Consider the following 22,765-nt stretch of genomic DNA (forward strand, 5'->3'; position numbering starts at 1 on the left):
GAGGTGGGAATTGCTCCCATGCTCAAAGAAGGGCTGGGCGCCCACAGCCTTCTCCGGGTGCCCCTTCAGGCATCTTCCCCGAGCCAGGGGCGAGCCGCGGAGGACCCGAGGGGCTAAGGACTGGCAGACCCCCCCAGCGGGGCCGCGGCTCTCCGGGCGGGAAGCAGAGGGAGGCGCCGAGGGAAGCGCGGGGGCGCGGCGGAGTGCGGGGCTCCCGTCCCACCCCGCCGCGGGCTCTGCCGTGCCCCCGCACCCCCCCCCCAGCTCCGGCCGGGGGGTCCCGGCTGTGCCCGAAGGGGGCCGGGCCCGTGGCCCCTCCGGGATGCGAGGAGGATGGGGCCGACCCCGGGCGGGAGGAAGGGCGGGGTGAGGATGGCGTGTGGGACTCAAAATGCGGCCAAGCGCCGCTGCCGGGGCTTCGCTCGGGAAAAGCGTGCGGCTGCCGGGCGGGGGGAAGCCCCGCAAGGGCAGGTCCGCAGAGCTGTCGCTGCTGCTGTCGCTCGCAATGAGCCGCTCTCGGAGCAGCACCTCCCCACGTAGGTAAATGCCCGGGGTGGGGAGGGGGCGGCCGGCTCTGCCTGGGCGCATCTCCCCGCTGCATCCCGCATCCCTCCCCCGTGCAGAGCCGGCGGCGCGGAGCCACCCGGGCCCGGGAGGGGCTGGGCCGGGGGCTTCCAGCACGGAGCCGGGCAGCGGGGACACGCAGCCCCGAGCTGGGAGGGGGTTGGGTTTTTTTTTTGGGGGGGGGTGGGTGGCGGTTTGAGGTGGTGTGTTTTTTTTTTGTACCCATCGGGAGGAGGCTGATTTTGGGGAGGGTCGGGAAAGAGGATGCAATGAGGCTCCCCCGGACTGGGTGATTTTTGCAGCCTGCCTCCTCCTCCCCCTGCCTCCCCCCTGGTTTTGGCTGGCTCGCTTTCCAGTTGCTGCATGAAGGGCTGTGCTTGTGGCGGTGTGTGCCCGCTCCCGGAGACGTGGCGCACCTCCCTCGGCGGAGGCCGGGGGAAGGGGAGAGATATATATATATTTTTTTTTTTTACCTGTCACATTTGTCCTAGAAAAATAAAAAAATAAAACGGGCAGGGCGAGGGAGCCCGAGGCATCCCCGGCACGGGGGAGTGCGTGTGTGTGTGCGGGGGGCTCCCCGCCGCCCCGCCGCCCCCCGCCGCACCGCAGCGTGCGGGCACCGAGCGCGATGCGCCCCGGGCTGAGCTCTGCGGAATAGCGCGGCCGCCGCTCGCTGTCCGCGGGCTGGGGGCGGACGGACCCGACCGCTGGCAATTCCCTATTGATGTCCATGAATGCAAACACCATGATTTTCATGATCCTGGGCGCCTCTATCGTTATGGTAAGAGATTTTGCTTATTTCCCTCCCCTCCATTCCGCCCGCCCCCCCCGCACTGTCCCTTAGCCTGTGCACCTCTGTGTGTATGCGTGTGTGTGCATGTGTGCGTGCCCCATTAAACACCGACGATTATTTTCTTTATCACTGCTTCAGTCTTTGGCAATCAAACTAGAGTCAATGTTTTATTCCATCATCCAGAGTTGACCAGATGCCTTGGTTATGGGCTCTTACAGGCAATAGCTTGCTTGATGGACATGAATGCGTTGTTGGACAGATTTCACAATTACATCTTACCGCATCTGAGAGGGGAAGACCGAGTTTGTCACTGCAACTGTGGAAGGTAAGTTGCCTGCACAAGGTCTCTCTCGCCTGTCCCCCCAGCCCCTTCCCACCTCATCTCATTGGAAAGGCACAGTGCGGTGGTGGCCAGCAGCAGGGTGCTGCTGGCTGGACTACCATTTTTGCATTCTGGCTGTGTCTCACCTTCCTCAGCAGCTCCTGCGTGAACACGGGGGGGGGTTTGTTTTTCCGGAAGAAGAGTTTTCCGTGGGCCTGGAAGTCCTTTTTCCTTTGTGTGCATGCTTGTGTATATGCATCTGCGAGCCCTGAGAAAGTGAGTAACTTTCATTTAAACACTTGTCATTTTGCCTTTGTTGTCACTGGGCTCGGTTGTTTCTCAGTGTGTTTGCAGTTGGGGTGTTGCAGTTGGTGGTTGTGTAGCTTAAATGGAATGGGGTTTGGGGAACCCAGAGGACCTGTGTCCAGGAAGGAGCCTTGCTGTCTAGGACAGTGTCACTTTGAGGCTTTGTAATCTTTGATCAGCTTTTAATTCTCCATGGCTTTTCTCCTGAGAGTTGCAATGTTGCTGGACAGAGCACATTGAAGTCGCTGGTCTGTGCTTTTGTGGAGCGTTTAGCAAGCTCAGAGCATCAGGGTGGATTCTATGTCAAGAGTAACGCCTTTGCTGCGTACAAGTTTATGACTGCACAGATACCTACCTCTCTCCATGGCTGTTTGGCAATGCTTAATTCTAAGCAGCGTAGCACTTCTTGTGTCGTGTGTCATCGCTGAGGTGCTCAGCTTGTAACTGGGCTTTGGCTGCTCTCAGCCGGGGGACCGAGCTTTGGGGAGGTGAATTCCTCTCTTCCCTATGGGACTGTTGTCAGTGATCCTTACCCTGCACTCCCAGGGGCCTCATTCCCCTCCTGCGCCTGGTTACTCGCTGCCTGCTGGAGAGTTTCTTGTTTGTGGGGGAGTAAAGCAGCATGAGGCTGTGCCAGCTAAAGGACATGCTGGGGGAGCCCTCCCCTGCCACATCAACATTTAGATTGAGCTTTACTCCTCTTGGAGCTGCCTCTGGAACCAGCTGCATCCTGTCTCCCAGGCGTCACATCCCTCTGGTGTCCCTGGTGTGGAAGCTAAGCTGAAACTGGGATGTGCACAGCTTAATGAAGGGAAACTGCTTTGCCCTTCCGCGCTGCCTCATTCACCGAAGGTGATCATCACCTTTCTCCCCATGGTTCCTCCTCAGACTCCTGTGGCAGAACAGCGAAGAAGGTACAAGCAGCACCTCTAGGGCCAAATGCAGCCAGGCCCTGAGTGATCTAGTAAGCAGACCCTAAATACCTGGCTCCTTGGGCACCTCTGTGGTAAGGTCAATTGGGAAGACTGTGGACAAGAAACATCCTCAGTGTCTTTGACATTTTTTGGCAGGGTTTGGCTGCTTCTTAGGTAATTTTTTTGAGTCGTCTTGATGTTTTTCACTAGTTTAAGAGTTTTCCTCTGCCTCTTCAACCAATTTTTCTTTTTACTTGTCACAGCTGTGTTCAGTAGTGGTGAAAATTGGCTGCTGGTAATAGACTTTAACATCATCTGGAGTGACTGAGGAGCATCAGGTCTCACTGGTTTTGTTGCCAGAGTGTTCCTTCTGCCCAAGTCTGCGAAGGTGGCAGGGGCACTCCTGTTTCTAACTGTATGGCTGCAGAGATGCTATTGAGGCAGATAAATTAGCCATGGCACTCTCCCCAGACATAGTTAGGTCATTTCTTAGAAAGTGCACAAAACAGCTTCCAAATTGTCAAGCATGGATCTGAGAGGAGGCAAAACGCGGAAGTTTACCAGTTGCCTCAGGTATGTAGAAGCAATGGCTCTTGCCAACAGAAATACCTTACCAGTCTCTGCTCCTGGGCACGGGCTCTTGTTGTGCATCAGCATTGGTTTCAACGTGTTCACGCTCCGATGCAGCAGACACTCGCGCAAAGCAGCCCTACACTATGGGACTTCGCGTGGCCTCGCGCTGAGGTTTGGTTTGGGATCCTCACCTGCTCTCTGTGAGCTCCGGCCTGCTCCCGAATGCCAGTGTTTGGAGTTCTCTGATTTAAAAGGCAGGTGATGCTGAATGTGCCGTGTCCTTTTTGTCAGCTGTCCAAGTGCTCTGAGTGCAGGCCCTGAGTGCACATGAGCCGTAAGCAGCTCTGCCTTGCACTAGGCGAGGATGCATCCTGCAGCATGCTGTGAGCAGCGGTACCAGGGATTGATAAAGAACTCTTAATTTGCCAATAACCAAAGGAAGTCCTTGGAGGAGGGAACTGGCTGCAGTTCAGTGTGTTGCAGGGAGGAATGGGGAAAATGAGTAAATGTTGCAGAAATGGAAGGGAAGGAGGAATTGGAATAAATGAGGACTGATGTGCAATAGGCTGAGCTGCTGCGATTACTGTTTTTCCCTCCTGCCCTAGCCTAGGTTGTAGTGTCAGTCACACCAACTAATTCATTCAGAAGTATTTTCCTTCCACTCTCCTGTCCTGGTTGTACCCTTCCTCAGGGTATCAGAGTGGACCCTTCCTCAGGAATGGTCTACCATCTCTAAGCACCCCAGGCTGGACTGTGAGTACCTGGCCTCGGGCACCCAGCGTGCAGCAGGATGTGCTCTCCAGAAGGAATCGGAATCTGCACCAGGCTTATGTCAGCGCAAGGGGCTGGGAACCGTTGCCTCGCTGGTGGTGGCTGTGGACAGCGAGGGCTGGCTCTGTGTGTGTCTCAGGTGTGCCAGGGGATTTGGGGCTCTGTGCTCTGCCCCTCCCAGGCCTCTGTCCCAACCTCATCCCTGCAAGGCTCCAGGGAAAAAGCTCAGACTTCAGCCCTTGGCTGTCCCTGCCGCCCTTTGATGCTAGAGTGCCCTTCCCAGCCAGAAGACTGGGAAGGCTGCAGGCAGCCCTGGGCGCTTAGGGACATGGTTTAGTGGGCATGGTGGTGTTGGGTTGATGGTTGGACTGGATGTTCTTAGAGGTCTTTTCCAACCTTAATGATTCTATGATTTGGTCCTGGCTCAGACCACAGCAGGCGGGGGGCCGAAGGCAGATGTGTGCCATTAGTGCATCTGCAGCCCGGATCTCCGCTCCCTTGGCAGTGGGGAGGGGGCCTGGCTGTGTTTCCAGCTCCCTCTTCTCACTTGTTTCCGTCCACACTTTCTGCTCCCCGGGGAGGGGCGGCTGGGACACGCTGAGTCCCCCTCCAGTCCTGGTCTCTGGTGGGAGGCTGCAGGCAGCAGCATGAGCCGTACCCAGGGGTGCCCCGGGCTCTGCCCACGTTTTGGTGGCTCTGGGCTCATTAGAGTCGCCTGGGTGCATGGCCAGGCTGTTCCGCTGTCTCCTCAAAGAGCTCTTCAGTTGCCTGGTGGCTGTGGCTGGGGTCTCTCCTCGTGGGCAGCGATGTGTCTTTCCCTGGACTCTGCCTGTTCTCCTCTCCATGGGGGACTGCGCCTAGCAAGCAGGTCCCAGGACGAGTGAAAGGGAGTGCTAGCTTATGGCACCCTAGAATCATAGAATGTTTGGGTTGGAAGGGACCTCTAAAGGTCATCTAATCCAACCCCCCTGCCGTGGGCAGGGACATCTTCAACCAGATCAGGTTGCTCAGAGCCCCGTCCAACCTGACCTGGAATGTGTCCAGGGATGGGGCATCTACCACCTCTCTGGGCAACCTGTGCCAGGGTTTCACCCTGCCCACTTCCTCCTGAAATGCCCTCTGCCAACCCTTGCCTCATAGACTGGGCCTCATTTCCTGCAGCTGGGGACTATACTTTGGTTTTTCCCCATGTTCCTAAGCACTCGGCAGGTTAGCAGTGACTGGGGAGAGTCACTGGGGTCAAGACACTGGGGAAAGAAAACCAGCCCCATCTTCAGGCGCTGCCGAACGTTGGACACTTGGCACTGCTAGGGCTGATCTCCACCCTCGCTGTGCCCATCCCTGCGGGGTCAGGGTCACCGGGGCTGTTTGAGGCTGAAGCTGTTGCTTGTCACTCTATGCCAGAAGCAAGGGAGCCATTAGCTGAGGCGAGAGTGATGGACCTCAACGTTATGCTGGGCCCTGGCAGGTGCTTTTCAGGTCTTCGATGTCAGAAGGGAGTTGTGGCCTTTTGCTGGACACAGGAGAATTGAGAGGGTGCGTCTGAAGGCTGTGCTGTGCAAAGTTTCAGTGGCTGCAGGGACTGGACCCCACGGCTGGCTGGCTGTGTGGTGCTGGGCGGTAATGCTGTCTGGAGCTGCCCATGCAAGCTGCCCTTCTCTCCCAGCGCAAAGAAATAGGTGGGCAAGGCTGATGCAGGTTTGCGGTCTGTTGAGTGGCAACGTCCACCGAGCCACTCAAGTTTGAGCCTGGGCTGGACGGTGCCTTTGCCGTAGGAGTGATCCTGCTCCGAGAGCTGAGACGGACAGTGCTCTGGGCGGCGAGCGGGAGCAGAGGTACTGGTCTGCGCAGTGGGGTGTTGCAGGTCTGCGCAGTGGGGTGTTGCAGGTCTGCGCAGTGGGGTGTTGCAGGTCTGTGCAGTGGGGTGCTGCTCTTAGGCTGGACTGGTGCTTTCCCACTGGGCTGCCCCGCTGGCAGCGCTAAAGCCAAGGAGGGCAGAGCTGCCAGAACCCCTGAGGCCAGTGCATCCGTAGCTGTTCGGTGGGAAAACAGTCCTGCCGGTTGCTTGGGAAGGGAAGGTGGTGTGGTGGTGGTGCGTGGAGTGAGAACATCAGCAGAGGGGCAGGGCTGGCCCCGGCGCCTGGTGCTGACGCTGAGCCTGCACAGACATGCCCGCTATGACAGGGACTGTTCCTCTCTTAAAATCTGCCTTCTTGCTGGAGGAAGAAGGGGTGACAGCCACATTTACACTCCTGCTGGCTCCTGTTGATGCCGTGCAGGAAATGCGCCTGCTGGAGCAGGTCCCTGGGGGAGCTTGGCGCTCTCTGTCCTCAGCATGTGGAGATGTTCAGGCCGTCCAAATCACTATGTTGGGGCCTGCCTGCATGCAGGCAGCCCAGCCCCTCTGGTCCTACCTCCTTGGGCTGTAGCTGTTCCCAGGAGGGAGCAGAGCTCTGGAGGACTGCAGGAGTGTTGCACTGCCCCAGCCCGAATGGCTCTGTCCCAGCCAGTAAAGGGTCCTCTCTGGAAGCAGAGAGCTGGCAGCAGATCAGGAGCTGGGTGATGTCATGCAAAGGAAAAACACCAAAGGGCGTCCGTGGAGGCAGGGTGAGTTGGAGAGAACGGATGACACCTGCATGGAGCAAGGACCCATCAAAACAGCCTGGGAGGCTTGGAAGTTCCCTGTCTGGGAAAGGACAGGGACCCCAGGAGCCCTGGCATGTATTCTCCTTGCCACTGACCTTCTGAGTGACCTTGGGTGAGTCTTTCTCTCCCAGGCAAAGCCTCTCCCCGTGAGGGGGTTAGAAAGGACTGTCAGCCTTCCCTCAGTGCCAATCCCCTGCAGCAGAGCTGGGGGCCCGGCCAGCCCTCAAGTCAGCTCTTCCTTTCCGAGTGGCAGTTCAGCCCTGCTCTCACTAGGCTCTGATCCGGGAGGGAGAGTCTCAGGGCAAGGCTATGCTGGACCTCTCCTGAGTGACCGGTGTGCCCGGAGACCCTGCCGTGCAATGGGCTGCTTGCCAGGAGAGTGGCTGGGCACAGGGTGAAATGTGTGAGGGGGCTGCTGGCTGGGGCTCTGCCCTGGCGCTGGGGTCACCGGCAGCACCAGTGACCAGGGGGATGGCCGGTGGTGCTGGAGCAGTGTTGTCCTTTGAATAACGCTGCTCACTGGGCTCTGCCGTGAGGGGCCAAGTGCTGCCCTCCACACAGAGGAGGGACAGGCCAACGCTTGTCCCAGGCGAGCAGCACCGCTGTCCAGAGGCACACAGGGAGGACGTTTTTGCTCTGTTTCCTCCTTTCCCAGCCACTCTGGAAAAGTCATTAAACCTCTCTGTCCCCAGATCCTCTGTGGATGTGCTGGGAGGCTGGGGGTGCTCATCGCCTAGTGCTGGGGACCTTTCTTGGGCTTCTGGTAGCTGCTACAGTGCAAAGAGCCCCAGGGAGTTGTTTTCGCCTGTGCAATGGTGCCATCCGCGTGGTCTGCAGACTGGCTTTGCTGGCAATGGCTCTGAGAGGCGCTGGGCTGTTTGGCGTGTTTGGGGAGAGGCTGCAAGGTCAGACGGGGATGAGAACAGGGAGGCTCTTTCCTCCCTCTAGCTCCGCTTGCAGCCCCGGGGCAGGACATGCCTCGGTGGGGGTGCCCGGGGGCCGGCCAGCGAGGCGGGATAAGCCACGTTCCCCCAAATCCTGCCGCAGCGGGAGATGGGGAATGGGTTGGCCCAGCCAGGTTGTGGCAGCTGCCACGTGAGACCGGGAGATGTGACATGTCTGCTACCGACTGACACGGGCCCAGGAGGGAGCAAGCCGAGCCAGAGCACCAGCGCCGACATCCCCAGCGGAGGGGGGACGTGGCAAGTGTGGAGGCAGCGACGGGCTCTTTGCATTTAAAATGAGAGAGCAGTGGTGCTTCTTTAAAGGCTCCCGTGCCGTGCTTTGGCTGCAGCAGCCAGCACTCACGCAAGGTCACTGGAAGGGACAATAGCGCTTTGGGCAGCTCTGTGGGGAAACTTCCCAGCCACGCTGGCCGCGGCTCTGCTCCAGCCCGCTGCACTGCTTGCCCCGGGAGGGAGCCGGAGGTCTTCCCCCTTTGTCACGAGGACTGGGCAAGGGGACAGGGATGCTACAGCTCAAGCGCAGCGCACAGACCCAAGCACTGTGCTGCCTTTGTCCAGCGGCTTCCGTCTCTCACCTGAGCCAGGTGCTGTCTAGCGGGGGACGGATCAGCAACTCCAGTCTCCCACTTGCTTCAGGAGAGCAGCGGCTGGCAATCGCCAGACCCTCCTGCTTTCGGGGGTGTTTCTGGCCTGAAGCGTGGTCACATTGCTTTTCCTACGATTGCATCTGCTTCCTGTGGAAGCTCCACCACATCGGGGTGGGCATGGCGGTTAGGTGTGGCTGGAAGGGCCTGGCACGTGAAGGGATGTGGCCATGAGTAACCTAGCAGGAGTAATTTGGCCTGGATCTGTTGTGACAGCTGATACCAGCTTGAACTGCCCAGGAACTGGCCCTCAGGTTATTTGGTACATCTTTTTCTTGTAAAGAAACATGGTCAGGACATGGGTTTACCTTTTGAGGACCACATGTACTTTGTGACCGCTCTCTCACAGCTGAGGGTGCTGTGAACCCCAGGGTCCTCACACCCACGTCCGTCGTCTGACCGCTGGCTAAGGTGATGCGAGGCTGAAGGAGATTTTCGTATCTTCTCAAAGGTCTTTGGTTGGTGAAGCAGGCACTGGCTGTAGGGTTATGTCAGCCCCTGGACGGCAACGTTTCTGAAAACGAGGTTTGGCCAAAAGCATTTGCTGAGGAGCTGCCCTGCCAGAACCTGGTCTCCAGCGCTGCTGCCCTCCCTGGACGTGCGCTGGCGGGGGTTTCTGCACCCACGTTATGCTCAGCTTAGGGGTGGTATGTTCCCTCACTGGATCCAACCCCAGAGCCATCCAGGCCACGTTCCAGTTTCCAATTCCCTTGATATGTGGTGGGGACCCTGGACCTTTGCGCACTATTAATAACGCGCTGTGCTGATCTGCCAGTGTCTCTGAATCACTCCTCTAACATCCCCAAGGACTTGAGCTGCAACAGAAAACTTCTGGGGGTCTGTCCCTGTTCCCCTCCCCATCTCAGTGGCACCACTCGATCCCGTTAAGCCAAAACAAAGCATAAAAACCCCTGCAGCCCAGATCTCCCAACTGTTGCACTAGCAGGAAAAATTCATCTTCCCTGAGCCTTGCTAAACCCTTTCCAGAAGACTGCAGAGTGGAAACCTAGCACTGGCATCTCCACTGCATAGAACTACTCTGGTAACTCAGAGTTCCCAAAGTACCTGGAAGGTACCAGTGCAGGACCTCAAGTGCTTTCCTGGGGTGCTGCAGTGACAGGAGGCTTTTCTTTTAAGGAAATTCGCACCTGGGATCCAACTTTGATTTCTGATACCTGGATAATTAAGTTGCCAAATCCAGATAGGTCCAAGTTTTTTCTCTGTGTTGTATTTTGCCTCCCGTGAATCGCCTTTGGTCTTCTTGGTGGCTCACCATACAACAGGACTGACTCCTTTCTCCCCTGGGCACGACTGTCCCTCGGCACTTCAGGCTGGCAGAGGGATGCTGTGAGGACTGAATCCCTCTTTATGGAATGCTGGAAGCCAATGGTCACTTTGTGTGCCCAGCCCACACATGAACAGTGAGAAAGGGTCAACCAGCCATCCTGGAGCTTCCTCCCTCCGTTGTCTGTCCGAGATGCGCCTTATGGCTCAGGGGTATGCAGGGCTGTTGGTGCAGTCACATTAGAGAGGTTGTGTTCAAAATAGTTGTTGCCAACTTCAGTTGCACCCCAGAGCTGGTTATGTTCTCTTTTTGTCTGCCCCACTCCATCCGCAGCCTCTGGATCTAAATGACCTACAGACCTAGACTCATCGTGCTGTGGAGCCTGGAGAGGAGAAGGCTCAGGGGGGATCTTATCAATGTATATAATTACATGAAGGGAGGGTATAAAGAAGGCAGAGCCAGGCTCTTTGCTCTGGTGCCCAGTGGCGGGACCAGAGGCAATGGGCACAAACTGAAACACAGGAGGTTCTGTTTGAACATCGGGAAACATTTTTTCACCGTGAGGGTGACTGAGCACTGGGACATGTTGCTGAGAGAGGTTGCGGTCTCCCTCCTTGGTGATATTTAAATGCCGCCTGAACGTGGTCCTGGGCTGCCGGCTCTGGGTGGCCCTGCCTGAGCAGGGGGTTGGACCAGATGACCTCCAGAGGTCCTTTCCAACCTCAACCATTCTGTGAGTCTGTGATTTTATGGAAGCTACAGGGCAGAAACAGGGACTTCACCTCTGAGTCTGGACTCTGAAATCACTGGGCTTTCCCCTGCATGTGGAAAGGGAGTTGCAAACCCAAAGGAGTGTCAGGCCCTTACTGCTGCCCCCAAGGTGCCGTTCAGTGGTGACCAAAGGAAGGTAGGAGAGCTGGAGGAGATCCCACTGCAGTGCGCAGAGTCAGCCTGCACCGAGGAGAGGGACAAGGAGGAGGTGACTGTGTCCCTTCCCTCAGTGCCCTGCAAGCAGAGAACGAGAGCTGTGAAGAAAGCAGACTGCGTGGCAGGGAAAGCCTCTTGTGAAGCCCGTGAGGGGGTGCCGTGTCCCGTGTTGCTGCGGTGCTGGCCGTGCTGCACGTCTGTGCGTGCACAGATGCGAGTGCCACAGGCGCATCCCTGCTCCTCGCTACTGGGGGAAGTTTGGCAGTGGGAGGAGCGTACTCCAGGACTTTCTTCTGGGCTGAGCCCCTCCGTGAAAACCACCTCATGTGTGGAGAGGGTCTGCACTCACTTCCTAGGAATGGGTCTGTCCTTGATGTGTCTGGGAAGTTTTGCTTCTCTCAACCCCAGAGGCGGCTATGTGATAGTGATGCTCTGCATGGGGAGGCTTCAGACAGCCCTGTGGCTTGTGACACAACGATGCGGAGGAGATACATGCCAGCTCCTGCCGAGGCACCCAAGTTCTTGATCATTTCAAGGAGTCTAGGTTTCTGGAGGTGTTTGTGGGCTCAGCCCTTAGGCTGTTTCTGTACTGCAAGAAGCAAAAGGGAATAAGTGAAGGACCTGCCAGGTATCGCTGGCAGTGCCTGGGGAAGCACGGCACACGGGAGGTATGTGCGAGGCTTGCCTTTTCCCCTTCTGCAAAGCTGCTGGGCTGCGTTCCTGAAATTAATGGGAGCCCTCCCATTCATGAAGAAGAGCTCCCTTTTTGGGAGCCCTCCCTTACACTCCCTCTGCTCCCTAGATTTTCCCTAGCCAAATGAGGGAAAAAGATCCCTGGTTACAAACCAAGCAGCAGAAGGAGGCATGAGCAGGGCCTGCCCTGAGCCGCTGAGGTCACTTGGAGCTGCCGTCCGAGCTGGCCTGGGTGCATCTCCTTTCTGCTGCTGCCCCAGTCTGGTCCCTAGTACTGGGGCCTTTGCTGAATGGGGAGCAGTTCTAGGCAGCAGGAGCGTGGCTAGGTGGGCTTCCCGTCCGCACAGCCTTTTCCAACCCCCCCATGCCACGGCACCAGGTTGTACACCAGCCCTACGTGCCTGGATCTGCCGGGAGCTGGTGCCGCTGGAGCAGGTGGCCTCCATTAAGTCATTGCTGAGATTAGGGCTGTTTTCAGTAGGTTCCTTTGAGTGGAGGTTTGTTTGTGTAAATATTTGGACGTTTCTCAGACATGATTATTGAGCAACCTGCACCTCATGCATATTCAGAGGCCTCCAGCGATTGCCTCCTCTCCTGCATGTGGGAGCAGGGCTGGGTCCATGGGTGTGGGGGGGACGTGAGTGTCGGTGATGCTGGTGGGGGTGGCGGTGGGCAATGCTGGGGAGAGCCCATGCAACTGTGCCCTGGCCTTGAGCTGGGAGCGCTGGTGATGCGTCTGTGCTGCAGTGTTGTGGTGGGCTGATGCACGTAACCTTAGCAGTGCTAAGGCACGTGGGGCGGCTGAGCGCACCTCACCGGGGCTGGCCGGCCATCCCCGGGCTCCCTGGCCGCGGTGACAGCACCTGCCCAAGCCGTGCCTGCCTCCAAACCAGGCAGTGGGGGGAGGCGGGATGGCTAAGCACAGAGCCTGGGCAGCCTCGCGGCTCCTGGCTGCTCTCAGGGAAGGTTAAGAGCCGTTTAAAGCAGATGCAGGGGCTCCAGAGCAGCTTGCTTCCAGCTTTGCCTCCTGCATCTCCTGTCACCTGGGATCCTCCGATCCCACATGCCCAGCTCACCAGTCACAGCCCCCACAGACCTGCCTTATTTTTTCTACTCTACAACTCCCTGACTCCATCCCTGCCATTTTCCTGCTTTTCCCAAGTTAACCAGGGTCTTTCAAGCAGTTCAGTGTCGTCCCAAGCTTGGTCTCCAGCATCTCATGGCACAAATGAACCCAATCGCCCTTTCGGCACGGGGCCAGGCTCTCCAGAACCCCTGAGAGAGACGTAAGCCTCTGGAAGCTCCGGAGTCCATGCTCTCCCGCCAAGGAGAGCGGCAGCCTGTGGCACAGCAGCCCTCCCCGCTGCGCCTGTCGGCGGGCAGGGCATCGGCCGCACTTCTGCGCTGGGCTGTCTGGGGACAGCAGGAAGCCGACGGCTTTCTTCGGAGACTGGCCACAACGCAAGGTCAGGCCAGGTCTCCGGCCGTGTCCCCAGCAAGGGGTGAATGGGGGACGGGATGGGAGGCAGGCTGCAGGTGCTGGCAGGTCCTGCACCCAGCAGGGTCGGGCTGGGAGACCTTCCCGAGCCAGGGTGCTCGAGGGAGCTGTGGGATTCAGCTGCAGCTGCCGTTTACCCCGGGCGGCATTCGGGGCACTAAGGGGGGGCTTGCTGGCTGCTCCTGTGCTGAGAGAGATTTCTTGCGGTCTGCTATGGGCAGTAATTGCTGCCTGTTCCTTGAGGAGGGTGGGGGAGACCCCCCCCATCCCGAACCACCCCAGTCACGCAGTAAGAGAACCTGAGACGGGATTTGCACAGGATTGCACGACTTTTCCAGGAGTGATAGGCTGCAGGGTCTCTGCCATCTGCTGTCTGAGGATGAATTCAAGGCTTTCAAGTACTTCCTCCATGGCTGTAAACATGCTCTGCTCTAATATGCGAAAGATGCGATTCTCATTTGACTCTGAGAGACGGGACAGTAAGCAAACCGCACAGCTCCGGGGCAGTGCCTGGAGCTGCGAGCCCCGGCAGTGCTGCAGAGCAGAGGACTTTCACCCCGGTGAGGCGGCGCGTTCCGGCCGCGCTTGCAGGGCACGGGGCTGCTCTCAGACCGCCTGTGCTCGCAGGAGCGAAGTGTTCCTGACCTCGGCCCGCCAGCACGAGCGCAGGAGTGCCCTTAGGTCTCTGGGGGTGAGCACTCCAACCTCACGCTGTCCTTAATATTATCTTCCATTTTATAGATGACAAACTTGGGCACAGAGAGCCTGTCTCAGGAATGCGACAGGTGTTCCAGGCACGGGTTCAGGTTTCTCTACTCTTCTGCCTCGCGCTCTGCCAATGCCTCTGCTGACATAAGCACAAAAAGCCAAGCCAGCGCTTCTGCTCCCAGGGATGTAGAAACTCAAAGGAATGGTGTTAAACCAGAGCGGGCGCTGGATGGAAAACCTACCCTGCTCTTCTCCACTGATGCTTTTCCCTGTTTCTGTTCCCTGCAACAGGCATCATGTCCATTATGTCATTCCATATGACGGGGATCAGTCAGTGGTGGACTCCTCGGAGAATTACTTTGTGACTGACAATGTAACCAAGCAAGAGATTGATCTGATGCTGGGACTTTTGCTGGGCTTTTGTATAAGCTGGTTTCTGGTGTGGATGGATGGGGTTCTCCATTATGCAGTGCGAGCCTGGAGAACTAGCCGACGGTATGGTAAGTGCAGCCTGCCGGGCTCCCTTCTCTCTCCTCGGTCCCTTGCCCTGTCCTCCGAGGCTGGTGGAGAGGGTCAAGAGTCTTGCAGCGTTTGTTCCCTGCGGATTTGGCACAGGCCTGACCAGCCATATCCCCGTGCCCAGCAGGAATGTTTAGGTGGAAATAGCCAGCCGAGGATCCCAGGCTGGAGGGCTCTGCTTTGGAAAGTGCAAAGTGTGTGTTGGTGCAAAGGGTGTTTGATGGAAAGCAACGCGTTTGCCCGTAGGCAGGCTGGCAGATGGTGGTTGTATGTCTGCACATGTGGGCAGAATATTTTCAGGCCAGACAAAACTTCCCTGAAATCTGGATTTTTCTGTGCATATAATTTGCAGCCAGGCACATGCTTACGGAGTGCAGCCTCTTGTTGTTTGTATAAACTTGTGACAATGTGATGACAATGACAGACACTTCTGTGTTCTGTCAGGGACGCATCAGCTGAGGTTTCCCCAACCTCATTGCTGTTCCAGATGTGCCAATTTTTTTTTTCGGTAGTGGCATCAGCCCCACAGGGAAAGGTGTTAGCCGTACTAGTTAGTCTTCGGATAGTCTTTGGCCCATTAGCTTGGCATCCTGAACTGACATCCTGAGAACGCCCATCAGACGCTCCTTCAGAGGCCCTCTCTGCCCCTCTGCTCTCTCAGCACGGACAGCCCATGGACTTTAATTGTTGGAGGGGAAAAAAGACAAACTATTAAAATAGTGAATGACTTGACATTCCGTAACAGTGTGCCTACAAATCTGTCTCTAACTCTGACTGATGGTGTCTGTTAAATTACAACTCAGAGGACAAGGAGAGTGAGCAAGAGAAAGATTTATCTTAAACCTGTAAGAAATTCTAATTAGGGAAGTGGACTATCTCTTTCTAAAAACTCAGATCAAAATGATATTAATTTCTCATTAGTCTTCCCAAATCCCCAGCAGCCTGCTTGAGCAGTTGCTGAATCAGGACTCTCTTGAGGCTGTGTTGCTGTCACTGCCCAAGCAGAAGGCTAATTGTCAGCATTTCCAGTGACATCTGAGGTACGGAGCCAATCTTGAGGCCGTGACGCCTGGTTTTGATCAGACGACCTGTGGCTGTGACCTCATCAGCGCTCATGAAGTCAGCAGGGCTGGCAAGAGCTGTCCTGGGGTGAGATGCTATAGTGAGAACAGCAATATTGTTCTTCAGAGCTGTTGCCTTCCGTTACGGAGCGGTGAGCTACAGACGTGGTATCGCCATCTAACCTACCTTCGTGTGAATGGATACCGCACAGATTTTTATTTTTAGCAATTAAGGGTAATGCTAGTAATTAATTTAGTATTTAAGCTGAACGACCTGTTTTCTTTCATTTTTTTTTCCCTGTGCAGGCATATTCTAAGGCTTTAAGAAGGGGTTGGCCAATGGTGCAATACACCTTTTCAGAAAATGAATGCAGTATTACTTTGCACCCAGCTTTTCCTTCCCTTAGCAACCCCATTGGCGGTGCCCCTTCCATGGTGCAGAAGGCTGACAGCCCCTCTGGCCTGAGACGTTGTCTCTTAGAGCCATCCTATAGTGGTGGTGTTTGCACCAGCCACCCGGGACCAGTCTGCTCTTAAACCAGGCCGGGCAGTCCACAGCTGTGTGCTTGCACCGTCCCCGGCTTCCTAACAACCCCCTGTCCTCACAAGCAAACGTGTGGTAGAAGGGACCTGGAAGCCCTCCTCATCTAACCCGTAGGTGAGGTTTCCAGTGAACGCCGCGCAATGGGACATGACGTCTCTTTCCAGTAAAGGTTTTTACACGCCTTGAACCGTTCTGTCCAAAGAGAAACCAGTGCGCTCCTGTGCTATGCTGAGTGCATTTCACTAAAGACAGGCTGAAGAATCACTGGGGGATTTGGAGCAAAATAATGAACCTAATGATTTTAGGTATTTCCTATTCATTCAAAGCAACTATGTAAATCTAGTCATTTTAAAGGCAGTAGGCAGAAAGAATACCTATTTCTGTGTTGAATGAGTACCTAAGCTAAAATTTCCTTCTAAAGAAAGAAACGGTGCCTGTGACTATGAGAGACAGGGGTAGGGGTAACACAAAATTCCGTGCTGGTACGGAACGTAGAGCCCTCTCTGAAACACGCGTACCACTTAGCAATGGCTCAATGTCACATTGTGGCCTGATCAGCTTAAATTTTAGTCTATTGGAATAACCCGTAGCTCCTTCCTGAGGGAAGAGATTTCTTAAAATAGAAAATATTCTATAGAAACTCAGACAACAGATTGCTCTTCACAGTAGCTGCGGAGCTGGTCAGAGCAGTCTCACACCACCCCATGCTATTTGCAGCAGTTCAAGTTTATGCACTCTCTTGTTCTCTGGGACTTTCAAATTCTCCTTCGTGGGGCTGGGCTGTGTGTATTTCTGGGTGGGACGGCCCCAAGCGCTCACAAAACCGAATGGCAGCTGAAACATTGCCACAGGGCAAGGGTCAACGGCTGAGAGCTGAAACACCGCGTTAAAAAATGACGCTGGCCAGCCTGCACTGGCTGTGGGGCAGAAAGCGCCTCGTGCTGATGTTGCGTGAAATTGCCCAATGTTTCAGAAGACAGGAGAAAAGAGCCGGGACCGAGCAGGGATGATACCTATGCGGCAGCGGTGTGCTGCTGTTTCCCTGGCAGCTTGGTCCCCAGAGCAGCTCCCTGCTGGCTACTGAGATCAGCAGAGATCAGTACGAGGTTTCTGCCTTCGCTGAATCTTGCCCGTACCGTTAGCCCGCCGTCCGGAGCGCCAGTAAGGCGCGAGGAGGGCTGGAGGATAGGGCTCATCACAAGGAGTTGGTTCCTACCAGGGGCAGAAAGCTGAGGTTGCCCCTTCTAACCCCCACCCTCGCTGCCATGGTGGGCCAGCGCAGGTCCACAGCAGGCACCGGCAGGGCGTGTCCTGGGCTGCTCAGGGCCACGGCCGAGGGGTGGGTATCCGCCGACTGCCTTCAGGGCACAGGCTGCGGCACGTCTGGGAGAGGAGCGGGCGGTGCTGTGGCTACAGCCGAGGCGTGAAGTTGGCTGGGGAACAAGCGTGGTCTGAAGGGAAGCCCCAGGGGTGGCCTGGCCAAGGCCATTAGTGCCCCATTTCTGTGGGGCAGGCCAGGAACAGGGCCAGGCAAGGCAGGAGAACATGGGTCTCACCATTCCTATGATCTCTCATCTTCCTTCTCCTTTCTGCCTTCCAGACAATTCCTGGTCTTGGATTCCAAAATTTTGTAACTTAAAGGAGTTCAGAAAACGTCATCACAGGCAGTACGAGGAGGCGACTGGGAACATGGTGCACATCAAACAGAAGCTGTACCATAACGGGCACCCTAGCCCACGGCACCTCTGAGGAATGCCTTCCCCTCCAGAGACTGCAGTGAGGTTTTAAAAAGGACTTTGCTCTTCTTCCAGGGGAACGGCGACTAGTTTGCTCCTCTATGGAAGCCAGCCGAGGACACAATTTTACTTCTCCATCCTGTGTGTCCCTGTGGCACGCCACGATGCACAACTAAGCCAGTCCTGGATGCTACGCAGCCAAGACATTGCACTGTGTTCCACATTTTATTGTCAGACTTGTGTATATATGTAAAAAGCAGACAAACAAAACCAAACAAAAACGAGAAAAGAGATTTGCATTATACTTTCAACCCCCTTTTCCTGGCATTCACGGCTGTCCTGCACATCCAGCTACCCTACGGGGAATGTTGGCCAAGGGTATGGAGGTGGGACAACATGACGAAGATGCGGAGTTTCTCATCCAAGAGCTCAAGTCCCCCGTTTCTTTGGTCCTTTGGCTTGGTTTTGCTCTGCTCTGTTCCTTCCGTTGCTAGAATGGCTTGGCTGGTCACAGGTTTGGATGGGGACTGCTGCCAGCTGGTTGTGAAGGCACAGTGTCCCTTTTGCTTCGGTTCATGTTTTGGGGAGTTGCTGTGGGGGAAGGAAGTCCTGGGAATATATAACTGAGTTGTTGTTTGCATTGCTGAAACCTGCCTTAAGCAATCCAAGAAATCCCAGTACCAGGGGAACAGTACTGTGAGGTGTCAGGGCTGGGGCCGCCTGGTTTACACCACTTTTATGTTGGTGGCACCTTGCTGATGTCAGTGCTGTTATTCTTCACCAATGCTAGCGAGGAGTTGCTCCTGATATGCGGGGAGAAGTGTATGGAGTTGAATGGTGTTAGATCTGACTTGCACCCTGATCATACCCCTCTGCTGCATAAAGACCACCCACCCCTGGGAGGAAAGGAGCTGCTCTGCCCCTCTTCTGAGAGGGTGAGCCCCAGGCCCTGGTTAATACCGCCCTCGAAACACGGACAGTGCAGAGAGAGGGTCCTGGTAATGGTCTGGCTCTTCCTGCCCATGAACAGCCACCTCTCTTCTGTGACTGCTCCGAGCTGAAATAGCACCTCAGCAGCAGGCTGGGCTTGGCTTGAGGAACACAGGGAGACGTGGGCCTGAAGCCAAGCTCAGAGTCAAATGTCCCAATAATGGGTTGAGTCAAAGCACGAGGATGCTCTAACGTGGTTTTGCCTTTGCTTCCCCTGGTCGCAGCTTAGGTGTGGGTTTCAAGGGAGCTATCAAGTGTCTGAAACCAACCTCCACATCCAGAGACCTCCTTCACTTCCAGTCGGAGTTGCCTGAAGGAGGTGGTAAAGCCTGTATGCACCTAGACAGCGCAGCGGTATCCGATTCCTGCGGCAGTCATGTTCTGCTGGGGAGAGAAGCAAATGCACCCCGATTGCATTGCTTTTGCACGCGCTGGGCGGCAGCCAGCAGTAGCCCTGCTGGCTGCGGTGGGAAGAGAGAGATTTTCATTGAGAGGAGTACGGGAGGGAGAGACTAGCCCCAAGGATTTAAGGTGGTAGCCCTGAATCCCAATCATGTCTCCTTCATTCATCATTTTGTATTGAGTGGGCTTGTGCTTAAATGGGGAAAACACCAAGAACAAAAGGATGATGCACACCATCAGAAACTGCTGTTTTCTTCTGGGATTCCTTGACTGTCAGTGGCCTCCTATTGTTTGACTGCAATGTCCGTGAGGGGAAAAGGACACCATGGCTCCCTGCTCTTTTCCTCCCTGCTTCAGCTTCTGTGTCTTGGTTTTCTTTCATTGTTTCCTATGCCCAGGATCAGTTCAGTTCTTTACAAGCCCCAAAGCTGGCCAAGAGCCAACCATACCTGTTTCTCTGCCATTCCCACCTTTGCTATTCCCTAGTGCCTCTTGTCTTGGAGCCCCAGTTTCTGTCTGGGCCTAAATAACTGCCCGGTCTATACTTAGGTCTGTCTGCCTGTCTGTCTGTCATTCAGGACTTCCTATGGTTGTAACGTCTGCAGTTAGTACCTAAAGAATGACTGGTCCTCGAGCAGCTCCTTCCCAAGACACACGGCTTTGCCACCTCCCCCACCGTCTGAGCTTTGTGCATTTGACCGTATGGGCTCACCCTCAAGTGGCGTAAGAGGCTCACTTCCATGGGCTGGTACTGCTCCAGCGCCAGACGAGATCTGGCCAAACTGTTCTGTTCGCCCTCCTTGATGGCCCACGCTTCACGGACAGCGAAGAATAGGTCCTGTTTTATAATAGCAGGTACATGTCACGGACATGTCTTCAGGTGGGACAACGTTCTGTGGGGGAGAAAATTCCATCATGATAAGGACAAATACTGAGTCTCTGGAACTAGTTATGGGGAAAAAAAGCACTTTAAATAATCTTTCCACTTGGAGCCTCTCACAAGAGAGACCGAAGGCAGTGACCTAAACTCAGACTGAATTGAAAGTCTGGTTCTGCCCTGCTCTAGCAACTGACCTTAGTCGAAAATCATTAAATATGGAACTTACAACTGGAAAGAGGGAGGTGATGGCTCACACTGATTAAGTCTGATCCACACCAGAATTTCAGAAGAATATGAGGCTCTGGAAGAGGGGGGAAAAAAAATCCTACATGGTACATATTCCCATTAAGAACAGACTTTTTTAAAATCTGCTGTGTCTGCAGCTATTACCTTGTGAGCGTATCTCTTGTTTACACTTAGTCAAAAAATAGACCAAAAAATACTCTTAGTGCAATTAAATTTACTGGGAGTCATTCACTGGTCTTAAATCCAAGGAAACCAGAAATACCCTTCCAGAGCAAGGTTTGTCCCAGCACACACTAAATTGGGATTGATCCTGGGGAACTGACCAGGCCTTTGATTCTCACCCTTAATAAATAAAGGGCAAATTTCCTTCCCGTGCAGCAAGGCCAGGTCCTATTCCTGACCCAAGGGCTCTGGTGCATCTGCTGTGCAGGGGTGATCTCAAACAGCCAGCTTAATCGAGACACAAGGTCCGATTCCTGGTGTGAGGTGCCTTTTTCCTCTGAGTTTAGGAAGCTGCGGTAGCTTTGACCCTAGGAAACAGAGATCAGCACGTTGCTAACCCTCCACACCAGGTACGGCTGCAGCGGTGAGAACCCCCGGCACGGGAGCAGCCCAGGTCCCACGCGCCACTTAACCCCGGCGATGTGCGCAGGATGACTGTTCCTCCCAACAGCCAAGCGTCTGCCGAGTCTCCTCTTTGGGGAACGAGACGACAAGCCCCCCGAGAGAAGCAGAAGGTAAAAGAGGCAGCCGTGTTTTGAGCGTTGCGGATGCCCGGTGCCAGCGTTGTATGGCCCCAAGCAGCACCCGCTCTCTCTCTGCTTGGCATCAGCACCCTTGTCCCTGCCCCGTCCCCTCAGCCGATTCTGCTCGAGGTGTGAGCCTTACCAACGATGTCTGACTTTCCGGTCTCTTGTTCCTCTGTCCAAGTGAGGTTGCTACTGTCGCCCGCGGCTCCGTTGTCTGTAAAGTCTGCCGTTGCACTGTCTTCTGCTCCTGTGCATGTGTTCGTTCTGCTTTTGTCTGGTTGTGGGGGTGTTTTCTCCTTGTTTAATTGTCTGAGATGTACTAGTGTTGACTTGTTTGTTGTTCTCTTGCCTCTGATCCAGTCTTCACACACAAAAAAACCAAACTGCAGAGCGAAACAACAACAACAAACCCCAAACCCAGCAACAACCCCAATCAAAAAGGGTTCAGTTGGTGACTTTGGCATCAGGGAGGTGACACAACAAGGTCAGGGCTAGGCAAGACACTGGTCAGAACCTGTGGAAGAGAAAACACGGGGTTGCAAGGCTTCCAGCTGTGTCTGTAACGGCAGCTCTGTAGGGACAAAGGATGGGAACTGTGCACCATGTCCCAGCACCCCCTGCCAGCTGCTTTGAGGGAGGCTTCTGCAGAACGAGATGGTGGGGGGAATTCTGTGCCGCCTCAGGAGGGGCTATTTTTAGAGCAGAGGCAGAGCTTAAAACTGTATGTGGCAATTCCCCAGAGCTGGGATTGGCGCTGAAACGTTCTCCCGCATTTTTGGGGTGAGGAGCTCAGGTTTGGCTGCCTGCAGACCCAATGGGTGCGTGCTGGTGGTTGGGATCTGCTGCAAAGGAGAGGTGTGGGAAGAGAGGTGGAGAAAAGCAGAGGCTTGTGAAATCCATTGTATCGACAAGCAGCTCCTTTTTAAGTTCAAGCAGCCGCTTACCAGCACTGCGGAATAAACCCCTCGCCCCTCAGCGAGATCCCTGAAGGCAGCGCAAAGCTAAAGCGCTCTATGCCAACCTTCTTTCCGTTCTTCCCACCTTCTTTCTTCTCAAGAGAGCCTCACGTTAAAGAGCAGGCCTGTCAAGCTGGTTGTCTCCTCCGCTTTGCGTCCTATCTGGCCTCTGTCGTTCCACCCTTCAGTGGCTCGTAACGGGATGGGCGAGGGGAAGGAAGAAGTGACAGGAGGCCAAGTTCACCGTAGGTGTAAGAAGTGCTGTGCCAGAGCTGCACGTTGCTTCAGGCATGAGAGGAAATGAAGAGCCCAAAGCCACCCCACGTGGGATTTCAGGCGTAGCCCAGAGCAGACCCAGGCACTATGCATGCCCTCTTTGGCCTGCTGCTCTGACAACGGGAAGGACCCTTCCCCTTTGAGGAACAGTTTGGGAAGGTGTCTCCTGTGACACCAGCCATCCACCCACCTCTCACTGCTCAGCTAGCCCTTGAGCCAGCCGGGGACACATCGACTGGCCCATCCTGGCTGAAGTATCTGGCAGCACCGGTCAATAAACGGTGAAAGGCCAGAAGGGAGCCCAGAATGCATGTCCCAGGCACCCACAGCATGGGGCGGTGGTTTTAGTTGCTCTCACTGCTACTCTCTACCTCATTTTCCAGTTGCACTCAGCTGGGAGAAGAGAATCCCTGATAAAAAGGGATGCTAAAAAGAGCCACTAAGATGATTAAGGGACTGGAGCATCTCTCCCGTGAGGAAAGGCTGAGAGAGCTGGGACTATTCAGCCTAGAGAAGAGAAGGCTCAGGGGGACCAATGTGTATAAATACCTGAAGGAAGGGTGCACAGAGGACGGAGCCAGGCTCTTTTCAGTGGTGTCCAGTGACAGGACCAGAGGCAATGGGCACAAACTGAAACACAGGAGGTTCTGCTTGAACATCAAGAAGCACTTTTTTACTGTGAGGGTGACCAAGCACAGCGACAGGTTGCCAGAGAAGTTATGGAGTCTCCATCCTTGGAAGTAGTCAAAAGCCAATTGGACATGGTCTTGGGCAGCCTGCTCTAGGTGGCCATGCTT

The 22,765-nt window shown here is 55.3% G+C and overlaps 1 protein-coding gene and 1 long non-coding RNA gene across 2 annotated transcripts; one reads left to right on the top strand and one right to left on the bottom strand.

Moving 5' to 3' along the window:
• Positions 1 to 456: 456 nt before the first annotated feature.
• Positions 457 to 17,482, top strand: TMEM240 (transmembrane protein 240). Its single transcript, XM_075172333.1, has 4 exons — positions 457 to 1,345; positions 1,576 to 1,682; positions 13,901 to 14,109; positions 17,334 to 17,482. The coding sequence occupies exons 1-4, from the start codon at positions 1,289 to 1,291 to the stop codon at positions 17,480 to 17,482; spliced, it is 522 nt and encodes a 173-aa protein (XP_075028434.1). The 5' UTR covers positions 457 to 1,288.
• Positions 17,483 to 17,738: 256 nt separating this feature from the next.
• Positions 17,739 to 20,563, bottom strand: LOC142092373 (uncharacterized). Its single transcript, XR_012677042.1, has 5 exons — positions 20,329 to 20,563; positions 19,968 to 20,042; positions 19,574 to 19,754; positions 18,729 to 18,840; positions 17,739 to 18,272 (listed from the first exon to the last, which is right to left on the bottom strand). It is a non-coding gene; the product is annotated as an uncharacterized LOC142092373 (long non-coding RNA).
• Between the last annotated feature and the right edge of the window lie 2,202 nt (positions 20,564 to 22,765).

The sequence above is a fragment of the Calonectris borealis genome, chromosome 23, assembly GCF_964195595.1.
Source record: "Calonectris borealis chromosome 23, bCalBor7.hap1.2, whole genome shotgun sequence".
In the NCBI taxonomy this organism is placed as follows: Eukaryota; Metazoa; Chordata; class Aves; order Procellariiformes; family Procellariidae; genus Calonectris; species Calonectris borealis.